This window comes from Pantherophis guttatus, chromosome 18, assembly GCF_059756535.1.
Source record: "Pantherophis guttatus breed Tessera chromosome 18, ASM5975653v1, whole genome shotgun sequence".
NCBI lineage: Eukaryota > Metazoa > Chordata > Lepidosauria > Squamata > Colubridae > Pantherophis > Pantherophis guttatus.
In genome coordinates this window covers 424,225-443,299 of record NC_142080.1, presented here as the reverse complement: position 1 = coordinate 443,299, position 19,075 = coordinate 424,225, and the positions used below count along the sequence as shown (strand labels likewise).

General features: G+C 64.6%; 4 protein-coding genes across 18 annotated transcripts; 2 read left to right on the top strand and 2 right to left on the bottom strand.

Moving 5' to 3' along the window:
• Nucleotides 1-1,031: 1,031 nt before the first annotated feature.
• On the bottom strand, nucleotides 1,032-7,676 carry LOC117670108 (death-associated protein kinase 2-like). 14 transcript variants are annotated; one of them, XR_015730323.1, is made up of 14 exons: nucleotides 7,356-7,419; nucleotides 7,051-7,153; nucleotides 5,115-5,174; nucleotides 4,527-4,657; nucleotides 4,045-4,266; nucleotides 3,767-3,905; nucleotides 3,553-3,682; nucleotides 3,272-3,320; nucleotides 2,913-2,939; nucleotides 2,475-2,627; nucleotides 2,172-2,264; nucleotides 1,997-2,086; nucleotides 1,779-1,871; nucleotides 1,032-1,691 (listed from the first exon to the last, which is right to left on the bottom strand). XR_015730323.1 is itself a non-coding variant. In XM_087880659.1 (14 exons), exons 2-14 carry the CDS (start codon nucleotides 7,108-7,110, stop codon nucleotides 1,611-1,613), a joined length of 1,281 nt encoding a protein of 426 aa, XP_087736785.1. In that variant the 5' UTR covers nucleotides 7,111-7,153; nucleotides 7,356-7,573; the 3' UTR covers nucleotides 1,032-1,610. The 14 variants fall into 14 exon arrangements, 11 of the variants coding, with proteins under 11 accessions (XP_087736785.1, XP_087736786.1, XP_087736790.1 ...); XM_087880659.1 differs by having other exon boundaries at nucleotides 2,172-2,217; nucleotides 7,356-7,573; XR_015730322.1 differs by lacking the exon at nucleotides 7,356-7,419 and having other exon boundaries at nucleotides 7,051-7,229.
• Nucleotides 7,677-8,258: 582 nt separating this feature from the next.
• Nucleotides 8,259-11,046, bottom strand: PRCC (proline rich mitotic checkpoint control factor). Its single transcript, XM_034425021.3, has 6 exons — nucleotides 10,684-11,046; nucleotides 10,172-10,603; nucleotides 9,988-10,092; nucleotides 9,687-9,830; nucleotides 9,517-9,582; nucleotides 8,259-9,426 (listed from the first exon to the last, which is right to left on the bottom strand). Exons 1-6 carry the CDS (start codon nucleotides 10,891-10,893, stop codon nucleotides 9,340-9,342), a joined length of 1,044 nt encoding a protein of 347 aa, XP_034280912.1. The 5' UTR covers nucleotides 10,894-11,046; the 3' UTR covers nucleotides 8,259-9,339.
• Nucleotides 11,047-11,293: 247 nt separating this feature from the next.
• HDGF (heparin binding growth factor) lies at nucleotides 11,294-16,123 on the top strand. Its single transcript, XM_034425022.3, has 6 exons — nucleotides 11,294-11,772; nucleotides 14,419-14,495; nucleotides 14,747-14,885; nucleotides 15,113-15,310; nucleotides 15,416-15,690; nucleotides 15,840-16,123. The coding sequence occupies exons 1-6, from the start codon at nucleotides 11,686-11,688 to the stop codon at nucleotides 15,844-15,846; spliced, it is 783 nt and encodes a 260-aa protein (XP_034280913.3). The 5' UTR covers nucleotides 11,294-11,685; the 3' UTR covers nucleotides 15,847-16,123.
• A 497-nt stretch (nucleotides 16,124-16,620) lies between these two features.
• Nucleotides 16,621-18,980, top strand: LOC148111479 (uncharacterized). Of its 2 annotated transcripts, none has more exons than XM_087880670.1 (7): nucleotides 16,621-16,923; nucleotides 17,200-17,223; nucleotides 17,567-17,598; nucleotides 17,733-17,927; nucleotides 18,014-18,139; nucleotides 18,232-18,459; nucleotides 18,649-18,980. In XM_087880670.1, exons 1-7 carry the CDS (start codon nucleotides 16,709-16,711, stop codon nucleotides 18,960-18,962), a joined length of 1,134 nt encoding a protein of 377 aa, XP_087736796.1. In that variant the 5' UTR covers nucleotides 16,621-16,708; the 3' UTR covers nucleotides 18,963-18,980. The 2 variants fall into 2 exon arrangements, with proteins under 2 accessions (XP_087736796.1, XP_087736795.1); XM_087880669.1 differs by having other exon boundaries at nucleotides 16,623-16,923; nucleotides 17,564-17,598.
• Nucleotides 18,981-19,075: the final 95 nt, after the last annotated feature.

Genomic DNA, 19,075 nt, shown 5'->3' with positions numbered 1-19,075 from the left:
GGACTATCGTTTGGTGCCAGGGGGGCACAAGAGTGACGAGCACCCTGCTGTCTGCCGGGCCACCGGTCTGAAGCAGGGAGGCAAGGGGCCCTTGTCCCCGACCACAAGCATCCTCCGGCACGGTCCCACTGCAGCGAAAGGGCTGGTAAAATGGAGGCATGGCCAGGCCACAGCCCCAGGTGTGGCAGGCGGCTGGGTGGGGCCGGGCCTCTTTCCTCCCTCGTGCACGCCCCCCCCTCTGCTCAGCCCTGCCTGGCCTTCTGCCGGGGCTGGATGCGTTCCAAGGGCTGTTTTCACCTGTTACCTTCAAAATATTTAGCCTGACAACTCCAGCGAGATGGGCTCGGACCCACAAGTGCTGCCCTTCGTGTTTGGTCAATAAGGAGGGGGAGCCACAGGCGCAGGTGCTTCCCCTAACCTCGTTCAGGGGGAGGAATTTGGAGAGGGGGGGCAATGGGAAAGGGAGCAGGAAGCTGCCCCCAGGCTCTCCAGATGACCACTTCAAGGTGACCCCCATCGTCAGAGAGGCAGAGCACCCAAGGCCTTTCGGCTCTTCCCCCTGGATCTGGGGCACCTGATGACCCACGGGAAGCTAGGAGGACATGTGTCAGGGTGCTCGTGCCCTTTAATTTGGGGGTTTTCCTCTCCCCCCCCCAGTAGGCTGAGGGTTCTGGCTTGTTTTCTCTGCTGGGCCAGTGGAAGCCCGGATTCTGCCCGATGGGTCAGCTGGGGAAGGCTATTGGCCCTTTTCCCCCAGAGAGGTAAGTTGGCACAAGAGGTCTCAGTACTGGGAGTGGACTGCCCTCTGGTGGCCAGCACTGCCTCCTGCAGCCAGCTGGAATGGCGTTTGCTGGAGGAGTGGGGGGGGGAGACCTTTTGGGGGGATTTTTTGGCTCCGGGTCAGCTTAGCCTCTTGTCCACTCTCTGCCTCTTCTTGAATCGATCACACTCGACACCTCTTCACTGGGACCATTTTGCAATTTGAATTCAAACCAGTGAAACACAAAAGAACAACATGCAAGACCTTCAAATGGTGCTTTTTCCCTTTTGACAAATATGTATTTTTTTTTTTAATTACAATCAGCCCGGCACTCGCTCACGGCGGTTCTTGGCCAGATGTTTGAGGACTGTTCTCCAAACGAAGCAGGGGGAGCTGGGGGTGGGGAGCAGCCAGGGGCCCTCCCCGTTGCATTAAAAGGGCCTTTCCCAACAACCACGGAAACAGGCGCCAAGGAGAGCAGAGACCCATAGGACTCCCCATCGGAAAAGGGAGCCTCCATTCCTCTTGAGGACCCCCAGGGAGGCTGTCCAAGGCAGCCATGCTGGGGGCGTGTGTGTGTGGGGCAGCCCCTCCCTGGCAGGTCAAGAAGCTGAAATGCTGAAGAGGAGAGGAAGGGGCTCAGGTGATCACCCAAGCGGGATAGCGAAGGACCCCCCCACTGCGCTGAGCCGCTGGAGCCCCTTCCCATTTCTGGCCACTTAGAAGAGCCAAGCGCTGCCTCCTTCCGGGGGTCTTTCCTCCCCCCCTGCCTGGTGACTAGAGAGGACGCCATCATCCTGGCCTCTGAGCAGAAGGACGGAGGGTGGCTGGACGGGAGCCGATGCCGAACTCAGGAGCAGATGCTTCGACGCCTGCGGAGTAAGACCCCCGGACTGCTGGGCTGGTCTTCCTGGTCACTCTCGCAGTCCCGCTGCAGCATGAAGCAAGGAAGGCGAGAAGGTCAGGGGGGCAGGCAGCCCTCCCCCCCCAGGCAGCGAAGGGGATCCTCTGCACCCACCAGGGCCGTCACCTCCTCCTCCGGCTTCTGCTGCTGGCACAGGAGCCGCAGCCGGCAGAGACGGTTGCAGGCCGAGACCATGTGGTAGGAGAGCTGCGGAGGGAGGAAGAGAGGATGAGACTGGGACTACGCTGCCCATGAGGCAGGCTGCCCAGCACGGGCCAAGTCGGCTCCTCTGCTGCTGAGCCTGGGATGGAATGGGGGTGCAGCCCCCTCACCTTCCACTTCCGGCGAGCGTTGAATTTACGGAAGTTTTTCATGTTGATGGAGGAACGGCTCCGGTTCATGGCCTGCTTCCGGGTCAGGGGCTGGAGGGCAGAAGGAGAAAAATCGGATGGGAGGGAGGGAGGGAGGGAGGGAGGGAGGGAGGGAGGAAATGAAGGGGGGGCTTACCTTGATCCAGGGATGAAGGAGACACTCAGCTGCCGTCATTCGGTCCCTAAGACACAGACCAAAATCCATTTTCCTTCTTCCATGCAGGACTCCCTGGGGGCAGAAGGGAGCCAGGAGAGGAGGAGAGACCCCATTTGGGGGAGTGGCCATCCTGCCAATATGTGCTACTCCCCCCTTTTGTTTTTGTGGTCCTTACTTTCCGTTCCAGGGAGGACGTTCTCCGCCCTCCTTCTCCGGACAGGGCATCCATGGCATGCAGGGCACCACCCACGTTTTGCAGGGACTGGGGGTGGGGGGGGTTACCTGGGCTCCTTCAGCAGGAGTTTCTGGATGAAGTCCTTGGCCATCTCAGAGGTTTGGCTGAAATATTTGGCCTCGAACTCGTAATTCCCCGAGACCACGTTGGAGAGGGTCTCCTCATCCGTCTCCCCCTGGAATGGGGACATGCCGCTAAGCCTGGGGGGCAGAGGGAAGGGTTTGGGGGCACATCAGAGCTCACCACGCTGGACCAGAGATCAAACCTCAACCTGCCCCAGACAGAAGGAGCCCCACGGATGGCGATCAAGGGATTGGTTCGAAAGGAAGGCAGGGAAGTTTGGGGGATCTGAGTTTCCTTTGCTGGTCTCTCGGAGGCCGTGGTGGCTGTCCGCTGCCCCCGAAGTCCACTCCATCCCCCTGAGAATCTGCTGAGAGGGCCCCCCCCAGCACCCCCCGCCAAGAAAAAGATCTTCAAGTACTTACAAGATGTAGGTAATCACCCCAATGCTCCTAGGAGGAAGGAAAGGGGGAGCTGAAAGCACAGCGAGGACTCTCCTTGGCTAGGGGTCATTTGCGTCCCCAGGGACCTTGTCAAGGTACACACAAGGAGGGGTGGAACAAAGACCCCCCCCAGTCCCTCCCTCCTTTTACAGGAAAGGGGGGAGCTCACGGCTTTCCTCTCTGCAGCTGCAGCTGAGCAGCCTCAGAGACAGAAACTGCCTGCAACCACTTCCTGACCCTCCTTTCCCCACAGTGCTTATCCAAGGCCTGCAGGATGCCACCAAGACACTCCCCCCTCCCCCCCCCCGTCATCCCCCCCACCCCCCATGGCTGCCTCTTACCACATGTCTGTGGCTGTGCTCAGGGCCTCGTAGTTGATCACTTCAGGAGCTGGGCAGGAAACAAATTGACGGGAGGAAGTAGGAGACCAAATTTGGCTCCCCAAAGACCCCCCCAGGGGCTTCCCCCATCCCAGCTGCCAAACTCCTGTTTCCCTCGCAGCCAGGAGAGTTCTCAGGCGTACAAGGCCTGCTTCCCTGCTTCCCCGGCCCAGAGACAGTTTCTCTGCCACCTTCTCCAAGCAACTTCTCAGTCTGCCTATTCCGAGGGCCAAACGTCGTACCGATATACTGAGGGGTCCCGCAGAGACTTTTGTAGGCCACCCCTTCCTGCAGCTTCTGCGCCAGCCCAAAATCGATGATCTTGATCCTGGGTTTGGGGGCGCCCTTCTCAAGCAGCATGATGTTCTCCGGCTGCAAGAGAGACGGGAGACCAATGGAAGCTTCTGCCCAACCGGGCTCCGGCATGGGGCACCCCGGAAGCCCCCTGGGCCGTACCTTGAGGTCGAAGTGAGCGATACGGAGGGCGTGCATGTAGGCCAAGCCCAGCAGGATCTGCTGCAGGAACTCGATGGCTTCGTCTTCGGACAGCAGCTCTTTCTCCGCAATGAAGTCGAAGAGTTCGCCTCCCAGGATGCTGTGGAGAGGCGAGGGGTGAGAGGCTCCCGAAGCCCCCTAAAGCCCCCCCCCCAGGAGCTTCAGGCCCTTGAGGGCAAATGGGGCCTTTGGGAGGAGGAGGAGCTTCCCCCGGAGAGACCCTCCCCCTGGGCACTCACAGCTCCAGGATCAGCACCATCTCGGCCTGGTTGGCAAAGACATCGTACAGGCGCATAATGTTGGGGTGCTGCAGCTGCTGCAGGATGCAGACCTCACGCTCCACCTGCTCGCGCTCCACCCCCAGCCGGCTGCCTTTGCGCTTCCGCACTTTGACAGATTTGGCCGCGTAGAAAACTCCGGTGCTCCGTTCCTGGCAACGCCGCACCACCCCAAAGTGTCCGCTGCAAGGGGGAGGGGGCAGGAAGGGCAGAGGGTGAGAAGTCAGGCACTCCACGGAGGGGCCTCTCCTGTTCTGGCAGCAGGTGAGCCACTGGCAGGGCGGTCAAGGTGGGTGAGGAGGCCCAGGAGGCGCCCAACGGCTCTGGTGGGTCACAGGTGCCCATTTGCCTGCTTGCCTTCTTCTTCTTCGTAGCAGAGCAGGGGGGGGGAGGAAGAAGAGGCAGAGCTGGTCTCTCCAGTCTTCATGCCCTGCAGGCCTCACCTGCCCAGCGTCTCCAGCAGTTCGTAAAGCTCCTCCACACTGCAGTGGCGGAAGGGATCTGCTTGGGTGCTGCTGGGCCTCGCCTCGCTGCCCAGGAAAACCTCATCATCTTCCAGGTTGCACGGGGGCTCCTGAAGCGGCAGGAAAGGGGGGAGCTGAGTGGCCAAGATGCCCACTTGAAGGAGCACCCGGTGCCTGCAGGCTGGCATCTGAGCTACAATTTGGGCTGGCTGGCAAGAGGGGAACGGCTGGCATTCCAGGTTGGCCCATGTGGGTCAACCAGGAAGAGACAATGGGTGCAGCTGAGCCCCGGGGGAGGGGAGTTCCTGAAGGGGACCTGTGAGCACTTTCCCTCCCTCCCCCCCACCCCAATTTCAGTCCCTCCAGCCATTCTACGCAGCCGCAGTTCACAAAATCTGCTTCTGAATCCAACCGGTTTCTGTTGTGGGAAAGGGGGTCCCAGGCCCTTTCTGATGGGGGTGGGGCTCCTATTTCTTCCACTCTGTCCCAGACACCCTGGGCAATCTGCAGGCACAGAGGCAGCAGCGCTGGGCGGGAGGGCAGGCCTGGGCCTGGTGTCCCCCTCACCTGGATCCCTGCAGGCCCCGGGTTGCCAGGGCAGGCTCCGGTTCCATCTCTCGCCATCAGCTGCAGAGAGAAGAAAGGAAGAGGGTCTCCCTTGGCTCTTCTGCCTCCCGCCCCCCTCCGCACTATCCAAAGGGTGGGGGGTTGGAGTCTAACGCACCCCGCCTCATGTCAGGCTGCCGGCCGGATCCAGAAGCCGGAGGAGGAAAACACTTGAAGGGGGGAGGGACTCCTGGAAGCAAAGGGGGTCTTCCGCACCCACCCACCCCGTCCTGGCCCCGCCCAGCGGGACGTCAAGCCCGGGGAGGAGAAGGGCTCCCCCCTCTGGTTCGCGCGGAGGCTCTGCCAAGCCCGGAGACGCCTACCCAGCTCCCGGGGCGAAGCCGCTCGCCCTGCACCTCTTACCCTACGCGGGCGGCTCCTCAGCCCCTCCGAGAGGGACCCTCCGGCCAGCGGCTGCGACGGTTGCCTAGGTCCTCCCGCCGAGGGCGGGCAATCGGTCGCTCGCTCGCTCGGCTTCCTGGTGCGCGAAGCCTCGCCCGCCCGCGGGAGGCAACGGAGCTGCGCAGCGCACCTGCCCAAACGGCAGAGCCGGGCTTCCCCGCCACCTGCCCGCCGGCGCTAGGTTGATCCGGCAGCCTCCGGCAGGGGCCTGGAAGGAGCGGGGCCCCCACTGGCCCGGGGCCTCAAGTCCCAGCCGCCACGGCCGCGGGCTCCCTTGCCCCGAGCCAGCAGCTCTCCGCTTGCGGAATGGCTCAGCCCCGCGGAAGCGGCGGCCTCCGAATTCTCCCAGGCAGGTCGCGGCCAGGAAAGGCGGCTCGGAGGACGGGCGAGCCGCGCCCTGCCCCGAACACCGCCGCCTCCTGCGTGCCTGAGCGTCTCCGCAACCTCGGCAGCAGCTTCCCCTTCTCGGCCCCCTCGCTTCGCCTCCGGGGCTGCCGTCAGCCAAGCTTTGCTGGGGGGGGGGGGCGCAGATGGCTCAACCAATGCAAGGCTGGGGGCTGCTGGGGGGTCCTGAGCAGTCCCCCCCGAGGCCCTGGCCGCCCACCTCCCCAGTGACCGAGCTTCCCCTCAAACCCCTTTGGGTGTCGGCGGGGCCGCCAGCTCCCTTCCTGCCCATCAGGCCCGCAGCCCTGGGCCGAGGCGGGGCAGCAGGCCAGCCGCTGGGAGGGCAAGGGCGGCCGCGTCTCGGGGATGCTGACGGAGTGTGGGAACGGCCCGGCAGAAGGAGTGGGACGTCCCACCTTCCGGCCTCAGAAAAAGCAAGGCAGCCGGAGGGGTCTCTTGGGACAGCCGAGAAGAGCCGCCTGGGCACGAGGGTCTCAAGGGAGCATCGCAGCGGGACACGGGGTGGGGGCGGTGGAAGAAGAGCCGTCCCCAAAGACAGGCGCCCTCCAGGGCTGAAGGAGCCCTCCCCCCTTCCCAGCCAGCCTGCGTTCCTTTCCCAACGGGACGGGGGCTGCCTCGTCCCCTGGAATCTGCCCCTTTACTCCGCCCGAGAATAACTGGACTTTCAGGCTCGGGCCCGGGAGGACAAAGGCCTCATTAAAGGCGAGGGAAGAGCCGGGGCTTAAATGGACAAATGTGTTGCAATTCCTGGATTCTTGATCCTCTTCCAGCCCTTTTATGCAGGCCAGGAATTTGGTAAATAAGGGGGATTTTGGCTCGCGGGCAAAGCAGGCGCGGCGGAGGCCTGGCTCCCGCGGTGAGGCTTGAGGAAGGGGCGCTCAGAACCCCCCCCCCCACTCCCGCAAACAACCATATTGTGTTTTTGTGGTGGGATCCTTTCCCAGCACAGCCCCGCCTCCCCCCCCTCAGGGTACAAAACGCCCGTCGGTGAAGGGAAAGGAAAACAAATCTGCCAGCATTTTTTGCAACTTGAGTCATATCTCAACCCTGGGACGAGGCTGCGAGAAAGGCAGAAATCCTACAATCTCACCAGATTTAAAGAGGGAGCTCTGCATTTCCGAGACAGGCAGGCCTGAGCGCGGCCTGCCATCGGCTACCTGGGCAGGTGGATTCTACATCCTCTCTCCCGGGTCCTGGCACAAAAGAAACGGGCCCAGTTTCTCGGGACCTGTAACGGTTTCATGGAGGCCTTTTTTTTTTAACTTCTAGCTGTCTTCGGTTCCTCCTTTGGCTCGGCCTGACTCTTCACCCCCCCCCCGCCGCCCCGAGAATCAGAGCCTGAACGCGTCCGTCCCTTCAGCACCCTCGAAGAAAACGCCCGCCCGGGGTACCTACGACTCAAGCACCGGAGGAGGGAGCGCGATCCGGAGCGCCCGCCGCCGCTTCCTCGCCGGAGTGCGCTGGAAGCCGCCCCCGCGCCGGGACAGCGGCCGCCCACCCACCCCCTGCAGGCCGGCTCAGCCCCTTTGCGCTGCCTGCCAGACCCCCCACCACCACCACCACTACGGAGGAGGAGCGGCCCGGCGGGGGGTGCCCCGCGGGCTTCGGGAACCGAGTTCTCCGCAGGGAAACAGGCAGCAGCGCTGCAGGAGACGCAAGACCGGCCCAGCTCGCGCCAAAACTTTGCGCCCGGCCCTTTTCCCCGCCCGGCTTGACAGCTACAGTCCTCGGGGGTCCTTGAGCCCCTTCCACCGCTGAGCGAGCCCGAGAGCTGCCTGCGAGACCCTCCCTGGGGAATGCTGATCCCGACATTCCCCGCTCAGCATCTTTCTCGGGGGGGGGGGGACCATTTATGGGCTTAAAGCCTTTTTCTTCCACAAGGGGTACTCAGGCCGGGCAGGATGAGATCTGTCCCCCTCCCCAAGAGCCCACAGAGGAGGAAGGCCCAGCAAGGCTTTGCTCTGGGCTCCGGATTCCCACCAGGGAGGAGGAAGCAGCCCCCAATGGGCAGCTGGAGCCAAAAGGGGGCCTGTCCTTTCCCTTAGCAGGATCCCCCTGGCTTGCCTGCTTGGCAGAAATGGGGAGGGGGTGTTTGCACAGCTGCAAACACAAGAGCCCCCCTCCCCACAACACAGCAGCCTTCTCCCCCTTCTGGGAAAGTGTCCTTGGACTGCAGCCCTGGGCCACTCTTGCCATCTCAGTCATGGGCCCTATTCTTAAATTTAATTTTTATTCCCCTATAACCATTCCCCACCCACCCCCAGACAAATTCAAAAAGGAAAAAAATAAACAAATCAATTACTGAATGAGTTTTATTTTCAAATATTCAAAATAGGGACAAGGAGCTTTCCTAAGTACTAAAGTGTCCAGGGAAATAAACCAATATCTTTTTAGAAAAAAAAACCCTAAATACAGATATTCTGCAGCAAAAATGGACATCCGTCTGCTGAACAGGAAACGGCGACAATCTGAACGGTGTGGACGAAGGAAGACCACCAAAAGCAGAAGGGAGGGAGGGAGAGAGGGAGGGAGGGTGTAATAGAGTTGGGGTGGGAGCTACCCAGGCTCTATGAGAGGTTGGTGGGGTGGCACAGAAGACACCATCGGCCTCCCCTCCCACCTCCTGGTTTGTCTGTGCATTTGAAGAGGTCCGTTAACTGGAAAACTGCTCCCCTTCTAAGCCTAAGAAAAACAAACTCAGTAAGCTATGAAAAAAAAATTCTGAAGAGGTGCGTCTCCTGGACAGCCACAGACTGGTCAAGATGGCACACCGGGGGGGGGGGTGCGGGGGGGGAAGGGAAGGGAGAGACAAAAACCTCCAATCTCTGAAATTGAAACCCGGGTGCCAGGGAGGCTCTGAGGGCAATTGACAAACTAAAACCAGGAGGGGGGGGAGGGGCAGAGTGTTGCCAATTCACGAAAACAAGACCGTGCTGTGGGCAGCAACAGGACCCAGACATGGTCAGGAACACAAACACCCATATATGCTAAGGGGAGGAGGGGGGACGCAGCCCCACAGCCAAGCAAGACGTCCAGTCCCCTGCCCTCCAGCTGGGACGTTCTCAGGGGTGGGGTAGGGCAGGCAGCCGTCCCCCGTCCAGACAGGGCTCCCTCCTGCCTTGGCGGTTACTTCAAAGAAAAACTGTTAGAGGGAAATCAAGAAGTCTCTTGAATCAAGGGGGTGAGAGCCCCCCAACTCAAGTAGACAAGGACCCTCTGCTCTTTTGGAGGGGGGGGGGGCTGTAGCAAGGTGCCTGGCTGCACGGACTCCTGCGACGGTTTCCCCGGCAGGCCAGGGGGCGTTGCTGCCTGGCAGACAGGATCCCACGTCAGCCATCCTGCTCGGGACCCAGCGCGGCCCCCCTCGGCTGGGAAGGGGCTAAAATCCGTACTTGGCCTGGGTCTGACGTCGGCTGAGCTTGTTCTCTGCCCAGCTGTTCTTCAGCTCCAGCTCACGCTCTTTTGCCTGGGGGCAGAGAGGGGGGGGGAATTCAGCAAAAAGGCCCACCGAGCCAGAAAGGGGAGGGTGCTGACCCCACCAAAACAAAGGCCTCACCTGGTGGATCAGGTAGGTGATCTGGTGCTTTCTTCGCTGCTGCCCTGTGGGCTGCTCCCCCTTTTTCTGAAGGGAAATGGGAAGCTGAGGGGCCTTGGGCCAAGAAGACCCACCCTACCTAGCCCTGCTTCTCAGGGGCCCCCACCCGGGAGGGGGCAGCCCCGGCAGACCTTGCTGAAGGACTTCATGCTCTGCTCCTCGGTCAGCGACTTGGTGAGCCACTGCTGGACTCCGCTCAGCTGGTCGTCGCCCCGGATCTCCACAAAGCTGATCTCTTCTCGCCCGCGGTTGCGCTTCCCTTGCAGACGCTTGAACTGAGCGGGGCGGGAAAGGGACACGGGGGTCGGGGAAGGGTCTCTGCCGCCGGGCGCCCAAGGCAGCCCGAGCCCCTCCCCCAGCGAGGCTCTGGGCATCCGGGGCGGGGAAGCGCCCCCGCGAGAGGCTCCGCGGGGCGGGAGAGGCGAGGCTCACCGCTTCGTCGTCCATGAAGGAGGCGGGGGCGGCGTCCGCGGTGCCCTCGGGGGGCGGCCCCAAGCCCGGGTCGTTCTCCGGGTAGTAGCCCCCGCCGTAGTAGCCCTGCGGGGAGAGAGCGGTCAGAGCGCCCCCCGGGACCCTCCCGCCAGCCTCCCCCCCACAAGCCCTGCCAGCCCCTCACCGCGAGGGGCGCGCCGTAGTCCGGGGCGGGCGCGGGGGGCCAGCCGGGTGGGGCGGGGCGGGCGCCGGGGGGCGTCCTGAACTCCAGCGGGGCGTCGGCGCCGTCCTGGCCGTCGGGCTCGGTGCCGGGCGGGAGGTCGTCGGGGAAGGCGGCGGCGGCGGCGGCGGGGGGGGCCGGGCCGGGGGGCGGCGGGGGCATGGGGAAGAAGGGCTGCGGGGGCTCCGCCTCGCCCTCCTGGGCCACCTGCCGGGCCACCTGCCGGGCCGCGCTCTTGGCCGCCGCCTTGATGGCCGACGGGGAGGGCGGCGCGGCGGGGTCGGTCCTGCGGGGCTGCGGAGGGCCGCGGCGGGGCTGCGGGAGAAGCGCCGAGAGACCCCCGAGCCGCGCGGGCTTCTTGGGCGCCGGCTCCTCCTGCTCCTCCTCCGAGTCGGACTGCGGGAGAGAGAGGCGGAGAGGCGGTCAGGCGGCGGCGGCGGGGCGAGCGGAGGGCTCGGGACCCGGACCCCGCTCACCTCCTCGGGCAGCCGCGGCGCCGGGATCCGCACCGGCTGACGCTTCGGGGCCGGGCCGGGCCGCGCCGGCGGCAGGACGGAGAGGAGCCCCCGCGGGCCCGTGGACGCCCTCTCGCTCTCCTCCGCCGCCGCCGCCTCCTCCTCCTCTTCTTCCTCTTCCTCCTCTTCCTCCCGCTCCTCCTCGCTGCTGGCGTAGGCCACTAAGGACATGGCGGCGGCGTCGTCTACGCGACTCCCAAGCTTCGTCGGGGAGCTAGGCCGCGGCTCCCCTCATGGCAACGGGGCCCGCCGGAAGACGACCGGGCGCCCCTGCCGCTCCCGGCACTCGGCCCCGGGCGGCAGAGAAGCCCTGGAAGCAGAAAGCGGCCCCGCACCCGCCGACCCGCCTTCCTCCGCGCTCCAGCGGGGGGAAGTGGACTACCGCTCCCATAAGGCCCCGCGCGGGAGGCCGCGATTGGCTCGTCGGCGCGCGGGGCCCGCCGGGAAAGCGAGGACGGGCGGGAGGTTCCAGAGAGCGCCTCTGCTCCCGTCGGCCCTTGCGCGGCTGGAGGGGCGCCCGCCGAGTGGGGGGGGCGTTTCCCTCCAGGCCCCTCGCAAGCCCCGCCCCGCCCCCTCCGGCCGGAGCGGAGCCCCCCATCAGCCCCCCCGGGACCCCCGCCTGCTTTCTGCGCTGCGGGCGAGGGCCGTGCGGGGGGAGGGGCCCCAGTAGCCAGGCAGCCCCCCAGGAGGCCGCCCCCCCCTCCGTCCCCTCGGCCCTCCCCCCGCCCGCCGCCCCGCCCCCCGCCCCCCCCCTCGCGCTGCTCCGGCCTCGCCAGGCGCCTCCGCCCGCTGCTCCCTCAGGCCGGCACGGAGGGAAGAGACGGAGACGGAGACGGAGGGAGGGAGGGAGGAGGGCGGCGAGAGCGGCGGCGGCGGCCTCTTCCAGGCGCAGCGCACGGAGGCGGCCTGGGCGCGCCTGTTGCTGGGGAGGCTCGGCGATCGCTCGGCCCCTCCGCCCGCGCCATGTCCCGCTCCGGCCGCCCGCGAGACTACAAGTGCGGAGACCTGGTCTTCGCCAAGATGAAGGGCTACCCGCACTGGCCCGCCCGGGTAAGCCCCCCCCCGGACACCCCCCGCCCGCTCCCCCCCCGCCTCCCCCGAACGGACGGAGCGGTGGGCCCTGCAGACACGGGGGGGGGAGGGGAGGCTGCCAGGTTCTCTCGGGGGGTCGACGCCGGAGGGAGGGGGAGGGGGAGGGAGGGGGAGGGCCCTCCGCTGCCCAAAGGGAGAGAGACGCGCTGCCTCCTCCGCGGCTTTTGCGTCGGACTTTGCGGCCTGTTTGGTAACCCTGCTGAGGACTAGGAACGTGGTTCTTTCCCCATCTTTCTTTTTTTTCTTAACCGGGGAATGGCCAAAGCAAGAGCCTTCGTGCCTTCTGCAAGCAGCCGAGATCGCTTTGATAGAAAGTCACCCCAAGTTCAGCCATTCAAGGGCAGCCTCGGGGTGGGGGGCCTGGGGGGGGCCGGTGCCAAGGCAGGCAGGCCTCCTTCCTTCCTTCCTTCCCTGCCTTGGGGGTGCTAAGGGGGGGGGGCGCTGCGTGCCCATCTAACAAAGGTGAATAACGGGGGGGGGGGCTGTTTGTAGCGTGTGCCCGCCCGCCTTTGCCCTGGAAGAGTTGCCGGGGGGAATTCTGGGAGTTGAAGTCCCAGCTGCCAGGGTTGGGAAACTCCGGTTAAACAGCCTAGCAACCACAGGGATGAATCACTGGCAGGTTTTTTCTGAACCGGCCCAGCTTTGCCCACTGGCACCTGGGTGGCTCAGGCCGTCCGCCAGCCGAGCGGAGGGAGCGCTGGGGGCCAGGGGGAGCCTTCAGGCTGCTGGAGGGGAGGGGAGGGGAGGGGGCTCCCTGGGCAAAGAGCCTAAAGTCCAGCTGGACTTCCTTCCGGGGAGGGGGAGGGCCCAGGAAGAGGATCCGGTGGCCGGCTGGGCCTGGCCCTTCCCCAGGGCACAAAGGAGCAGGAGGGAGGGGGCTTCCTCCCAGAGGGGCCCTGCTGGCCTCCTGCCCTGCAGCTCCTGTGGGGCTTAGAGGGGCCCTTCCTCCCAGCCACCTGGTGCGCTTGGGCAGGGTTTCTGTGCCCCCCTCACCCCCACCCCCAGAGCTTTCCCATCCCTGCACCCTGCAGTGAATCACTCCCAGAGTTATAAAAGAGCCCCCAAGACCTCCTTATGAGGGGCGGCATTGATTTGGGTGAAAGGGCAGTTTCCACCCCCTCCCCTAATTGGTAACCCTGCTTCCTTCCGACCCCGAAAAGCTGGAAAGTCGGGGGGGGGGTTGGTGGTGGTCCATCTTCCAAAGCCGGGGGGGGTCTTTTTCTTGGCCTTCTCTGGATCCAGCAGTTGCACCCCTGGGCGAGTGCAAGTTCTCCCAAAGAGCAGGGGTGAGGCTGGAGCTCTTCATGGAAGTGCATGAGGGGCCATGTGCTTGTGACTCCATTGTGTTCCCCCTGGCATTGGGCACATGGGGATCTCGCCCTCCTTTCGTGCTTGGCACGTCATTTTCTTTTGCGGGGGGGGGGCACCTGTCACAAGTCTGCTGGTGTGGCTGGAGAGTTGTTAGCTGGGGGGGGGGTAATGCCCCTTCTCCTGAGGCCATAATGAGGGCCTTTGTTCCTGCTGTGCATCAGCCACCAGAGCTGCACAAGCATGTGGGCAAAAGATGGAACCCGCAAAGGGCAGAGGGGGTGGGGGAGACACAGAGTGGGGGTGTTCCCCTGAATGCCTGCAGCCTTTGTGCAGGAAGAGCCAGGAATCTCCCTCGGCCTGGGCTGGGAGGAGCCCCTGCCAGCCGCAAAGACACCTTATCTTGGGTAACCATGAAGTAAAAGTTCTGCAACTTTCAGAGTGGGCGGGGGGGGGGGGAGAATAGGCTGGAGGTGATTACGATTCTCCAGAAAGTCAGACGGGGGAGCAGCAGTCTCCCTCGGGGGATCCCAAGATGGCCAAAGTGTCTCCTTCCCACCCTCTGGGCCTCCTGCTTGTGGCAGGCAGTGCCCCTCCTCACTGGAAAGGGTTACCCCCCCCCCCGCCTCTCCTTTGCAGTGGGGCAGCCTCTTCCCTGGCCCAGCCCCTGCTTTTGCTGCTGGAGGGGGCCTTCCTGAGGGACCTGGACCTGGACTGACTGGCCGGACAAGGAAACCCGAGGCCTGGGGGGGGGGGCTGGCCTGGTGACTAAGCAGAAGCCGCCAAGCCCCTGAGTCGGGAGCACGGAGGGGGTCATGGGGGGGATGTTGGCAGCCGGGCCTCCTTGGAGGAAGAGCCGGCCGGTGGACGGGTCACCTGATCCATTTTGCATATTGACCGTGCTGGGCCAGGCAGTTGCTTGGGCAAAGTCTGCAGCTGGCTTTCAGGGAAGCCTACTTGGGTTGGGCACCCGGCGTGCAAAGGTAGACTGCCTTCGTACCTTTCACGCAGGGCCCCTTCCGGGCTCTCTTGCGTCTGGTTCCTGAGCAGACCGGCCAGGGCCCTGGAGAGAGCCTTGTGGGGGTGGGGGGCTCCAGCCCCCTGGGTCCTCCCTGGTTGCTCCTCCCCCTTCCGCCTCCCGGCTCCTGCGAAACCAGCTGAGTTTGCTCTGCTTGGGGCGTCTAGACAGGGGCTTAGGGAGGGCTGGGGAGGTGCCAGGCGGTGCCCCAGTGCTGGTTCCGGGCCCCCAGCCAAGAGGACATTCGACAGCCCCCTTTCTCTCCCCCCCCCCCATAGATTGATGAGATGCCGGAATCAGCTGTGAAATCAACTTCCAACAAATACCAGGTCTTTTTCTTTGGAACTCATGAAACGTGAGTAATGCCAGGGCCAGGCTGGATCAGGGCCTTCCTGCACCTCAGGAGGCACTCACAGGAGGGGAAAAAACCCCACTCCCCCACTGATGGGGGGGGCATCCTCCCTTCCTCAGCCTTGCAAGGTAGACTGCCTCTGAGGCTGGAGGGGAATCACTTTCTTCCAACGGCTAGGAAACATGCCCTCCCCGCTCTTCAGATGCCCTTTTGATGCCAGCCAGGTCTGACAAACACACACCCCCCCCCCGCAGGGCCTTCCTGGGTGCCAAGGACCTCTTTCCCTACGAAGAGTGCAAGGCGAAGTTTGGCAAAGCCAGCAAGCGGAAAGGGTTCAGCGAAGGCCTGTGGGAGATCGAGAACAACCCCACCATCAAGGCCTCGGGGTACCAGGTGAGTGGAAGACGGTACTCCTGGTCTGCTTCGGCCCTGGGCTGGCTCAGCCGATGCAGCCACGAAGATCCCCTGGGCGGGAGGGCGGGACAAGGACCCTTCGGCAATAACTAGGCTGATAAAGAGGGGAGTAAACAGAGAAGCCAGGGCTGAGTCCACTTCCCCTGGGGAAACTGAGGCAGCCTGGACCCGGGGTGACTCCCACTAATGGCAGCTTGCTTTGGCAGCCGGCTCAGAAGAAGCGCCCCCTGGAGGAAGGCAAGGCCAAGGAGGAGCCGGAGGCTGGCAGGAAAGGGAGCCCGGAAGACAGCAGCCCCGAGGAGGAGGAGGAGGAGGAGGAAGAGGGGGACCTGGTGATTGATGAGCAGGTCAGGGAGAAGAACCAGAAGGCTGCCCACAAGAGGAGGGCCCCGGAGGCCCCGCAGGTAAGCCAGCTGCCGGCCTTGGTGGGAAGGCGGCCCTGGGACTCTCCCACTTTGGCTCCCCTCCGTCCACACCGTCCCCACTGAGAGTGGCCTGCCCCCTTGCAGGATCCCTCCCCCAAGCGCATGAAAGACGGGGAGGACCAGGCGGAGGCAGCTGGGAAGAAGCCGGGCTGCGAGGACGCGGCCCAGAAAGCCGGGAATCAGAAGCCGGTTCTGCTGCAGCCAGGGGGCGAGGGGAAGAACGGCGGGGGTGGCAGCCCCCCCATCGACGTGCTCGGAGGAGACGAGAGAAAGCAAAAGGCTGCCCAAGAGGAAGAGGAGGAGGAGGAGGAGGAGGAGGAGGAGGAAGAAGAGCAGGAAAGCAGAGATCATGAGAAGAGGTAGGCAGACACAGTGGAGATAGGGGAGCTGGGTGGAACCTCCATGGATCAGCAGAGCGTATCTTGGAGATCACCTGCTGGGGGAGGTGACAGAATCGCTGGTCACCTATGCAGGACTCCGTTTCCATCCTGCTCTTCTCCTCCTGCAGCCCGTAGCCGGCCCTCTGCTCTTCAGCCCCCTCCGGCCTCTGGGTTTCCCTGGTGCTGCCAACCAGATTGCATCGTCCCCTCCTTCCGTGGCGCTGGCGGGAAGGGAGCGCGATCCAACATTTCCACCCCAGGAACAGGAAACGGTCTCTGCCCAGCCCGTCTGCATCTCTCCTGGCCGGCCGTTTCGCCGGTGCTACGCTTTGAGCTAGTCCTAATTTCTAGAGGGAATATACTGATCGGTCACTTTGGAATAAACGCAGCTGGATGCCTTTTTAAAAAAAAATACTGCCGTGCCTTGTCGTTTCCTCTTCGGGCAGCAGGGGCCGCCACAGCCGCCCCCTTCGCCAAAACGGGGGTAAGGGGCTCCTGCGAAGGAGGGGGGATTGCAAGGCCTTTTGCACAGGGTTTGGGTATCCTCGGGCCTCCCTTGGGGAGAGGGTGCCCATCGGCCATTGCAACTGGTGGGTGGAGGAAGAGCTCCCTGCGGAGAGGGGGCTTCCTGTGAGGCCTCCTCGGAGGAGGAAGATGCAGCCTGGCCCCGGCTTGCCTTGTTCCCAGCATTTGCACAAAGTTCCCCCCAGGAGGGGTCTGGGCACAGTTTAGTGAGGGGTTCCTGCAAAAGTTTGGGGCCGGAGGAGCCAATCCAGAGAACTCCTGGAATTGGAAGAGGCCAAGGGACCATCAAGCCCAGCGCCCTGCCCACCACGTCCCCAAGACCTGGGTCCCTGGCTTGTATTTGAATTGAGTTTGGTAGGTTGGGTCCTTCCCCAAACCCACTGCTACCCCACAGGGTGTTTTCTCCCAGCGAAAAGAAAACTTTGCCAGAGATTTTGGGAGGGTTTGCGGTGGGGGTCCATCTACCTCTTCTATGATCTCTGCCTGTCCTGTCAGCAGAGCAGAGTTCTTGGAGGGGGGTCCTGGAAGGTGGGGGGGGGCGGGAGGTGGCAGCTCTGACCTCACAAAGCCTCGGAATCCGCCCCCCCCTCCCAGAGATGGCAGGAATCTGCAGCAGCAGCAGCAACAACTCCAGACCGGCCCCCTCGGCCGCGGGATGGGAAGCTGGCTGTCCTGTTTAGGGGGCAGGTACTGATGGGACAGGAGGCAGGGACCCCCAACCCCAGATGGACCCCTTGGCAGGAGGGGTGCTGGGTTGGGGGAAGGCGCCCCTCTCCCTTGGCTTCTTCCCAAGCACACATCAACAGGCGGGGATGGAAGCTGACCCCTGCCCACCCAAGGGTGCTCCCAAACTCCATTCGGTGGGGCTGGGCTGGGCGGCCCTCTTTTCCTGTCCTTCCTCTTCCAACCAGAGGGATGCCCTGGATGCCGTTGCCCCCCCTCACCCCCCTTCCTTTCCTGCAGGCCCAGCCGTGACGGCAACCACGAGTGAGTGGCCTCTGGGAGCCCGAACCTCCCTCCAGCGGATCAGGCCCAAGGGAGGCAGTTTGCATCTTCATCTCCTTGACCCTGGTTGGGTTGGAAGATCAGAGCCCATCCCAGATGGGCAGGATCTCTGGGGAAGGGTGGGCTGGGAATCCAGTGGCTCCTATGAGGGATTGCCCAACCCCCCCTCCGGAGGCCTCAGGTGGCTCTTCTGGGCAGCTCCAGGGGGGCCTCCCAATCCCCTCAAGGTGGGCCAAGGGCCGGCCAGAGGATGCTGGAGGAGGGGGGGATTTGGCCCTGGGGACCCTTGTCTGCTCCTGCTGACCCTTCTTGGTCCTCTCAGCAGCCTCCCCAGGAAGAGAGAAGAGAGAGAAGATGGTGAGCGCTGGCTCCGTTTCTGCCCCCCCTCCCCCTGGGCAACCCCGGGATGGGGCCGATCCTTCCCTCCCTCCCTCCCGCCCGCCGAGGCTCAGGGACAGCCCTCACCGACCCGCTTCTCCTGCCCCTCGCAGCAAGGACGCCGCCTTCGCCTTCCCTGCCGCCTTCGCCTCCCCCGGCCTCGGACTCGGGCTCCCTCGACTTCACAGCCCCGCCGCCTTCGGCCACCCAGCCTGCGGGGCGGGCGCTGGGCACCGCGCTCAGCCTGGAGGCGTTGCAAGAGCGGCTGGAGGCGCTGAAGGCGCTGCAAGGCCAGTACCTCCGGGGGCGTAAGTATCCGGGCTCCTGGGGCCACTGATCCCGCCGCCCCCCGCCCCGCCGCCGCATCCTGCCCTCTGCTCTCCCTCCGCTCCAGAGCTGAGGATCCGACGCACCTGCCGGGACTTCCCGCGCGCCCTGCGCGCCCTCAGCCTGCAGATCTGCCGCAGCCGCCGGAGACTCATCCGCGCCGAGGTCCGCCTGCAGCGCCGGGAAACGGAAGGTGCGCGCGGCTGCCGGCCGCTCCCTCGACCCCCCGCCCCCGCCCCTCCCCCCCCCCGGTGCATCGGCCGACGTTCTTCTCTGGTCCGGCAGGCGCTTTCCCCAGCCGCCCCTCGCCGCCTCCGTCCGAGCTGCTGGCCTTGGTCTCCTCGCGCCCGGGGCTCTCCGCCGCCGCCGCCGCCTCCCTCTCCGGCGGCTCCCTGCTGCTGCTCCCCGCGCCCCCGCCGCCGCCCGCCCCGCCGCCACTGCCGCCTCACCTGCCCGACCTGCACGAGGCGGTGGAGACCTTCCTGGAGCGCCAGGCGCGCCACCTCCACGACCGTGAGTCCGCCGGTTGGGGTGCCGCCTCCTCCGGGCCAGTCCCAGGCTCCGGCTCCGCGGCCAAGGAAGCGCAGCGGGACGGGTTGGAAGCCCCCGCACGCCGCTCTCCCTTGCGCCCGGGACAGGCGGGGCGCTGCGGGATGTAGGGGGGCTGCTGGCGGAGCCCCGAGGCTGCTCTTGTGCTTCCAGGGCAGAGAGACTACCGGAGCTGCCACGAGTGTCTCCGCTCGATCAAGACGCTGCGCGGCCAATTGCGCCGAGTGAGGAGTAGGCTGTGGAGGGTGGAGGCGGAGCTGGGCATCCAGGTGCCCCCGCGCGAGCTCTCCGTGGAAGACCAGGAGGACGACGACGAGGAGGAGGAGGACGGCCCTCCTTGGTTGCCCCCCGCGCTGCCGGCTGCCAGGAGGGAAGAGGCGTGGGGCCCGAGCGCCCAGAACGCGCCCCCGGTGGATCCACCGATCTCCGGCCGGCTGCTGGAGGCAGAAGTCACTGCCTGCCCTTAATAAAGCTTTCGGAAAGTCTTCTGCTGTCGAAGCCACAACGCGGGGGGGGCTTCTTTTAAACGCACCCCGAAAGAAGAGGGAGGGGCTATGCCTTGGCGACCCCCAGAAAGAGA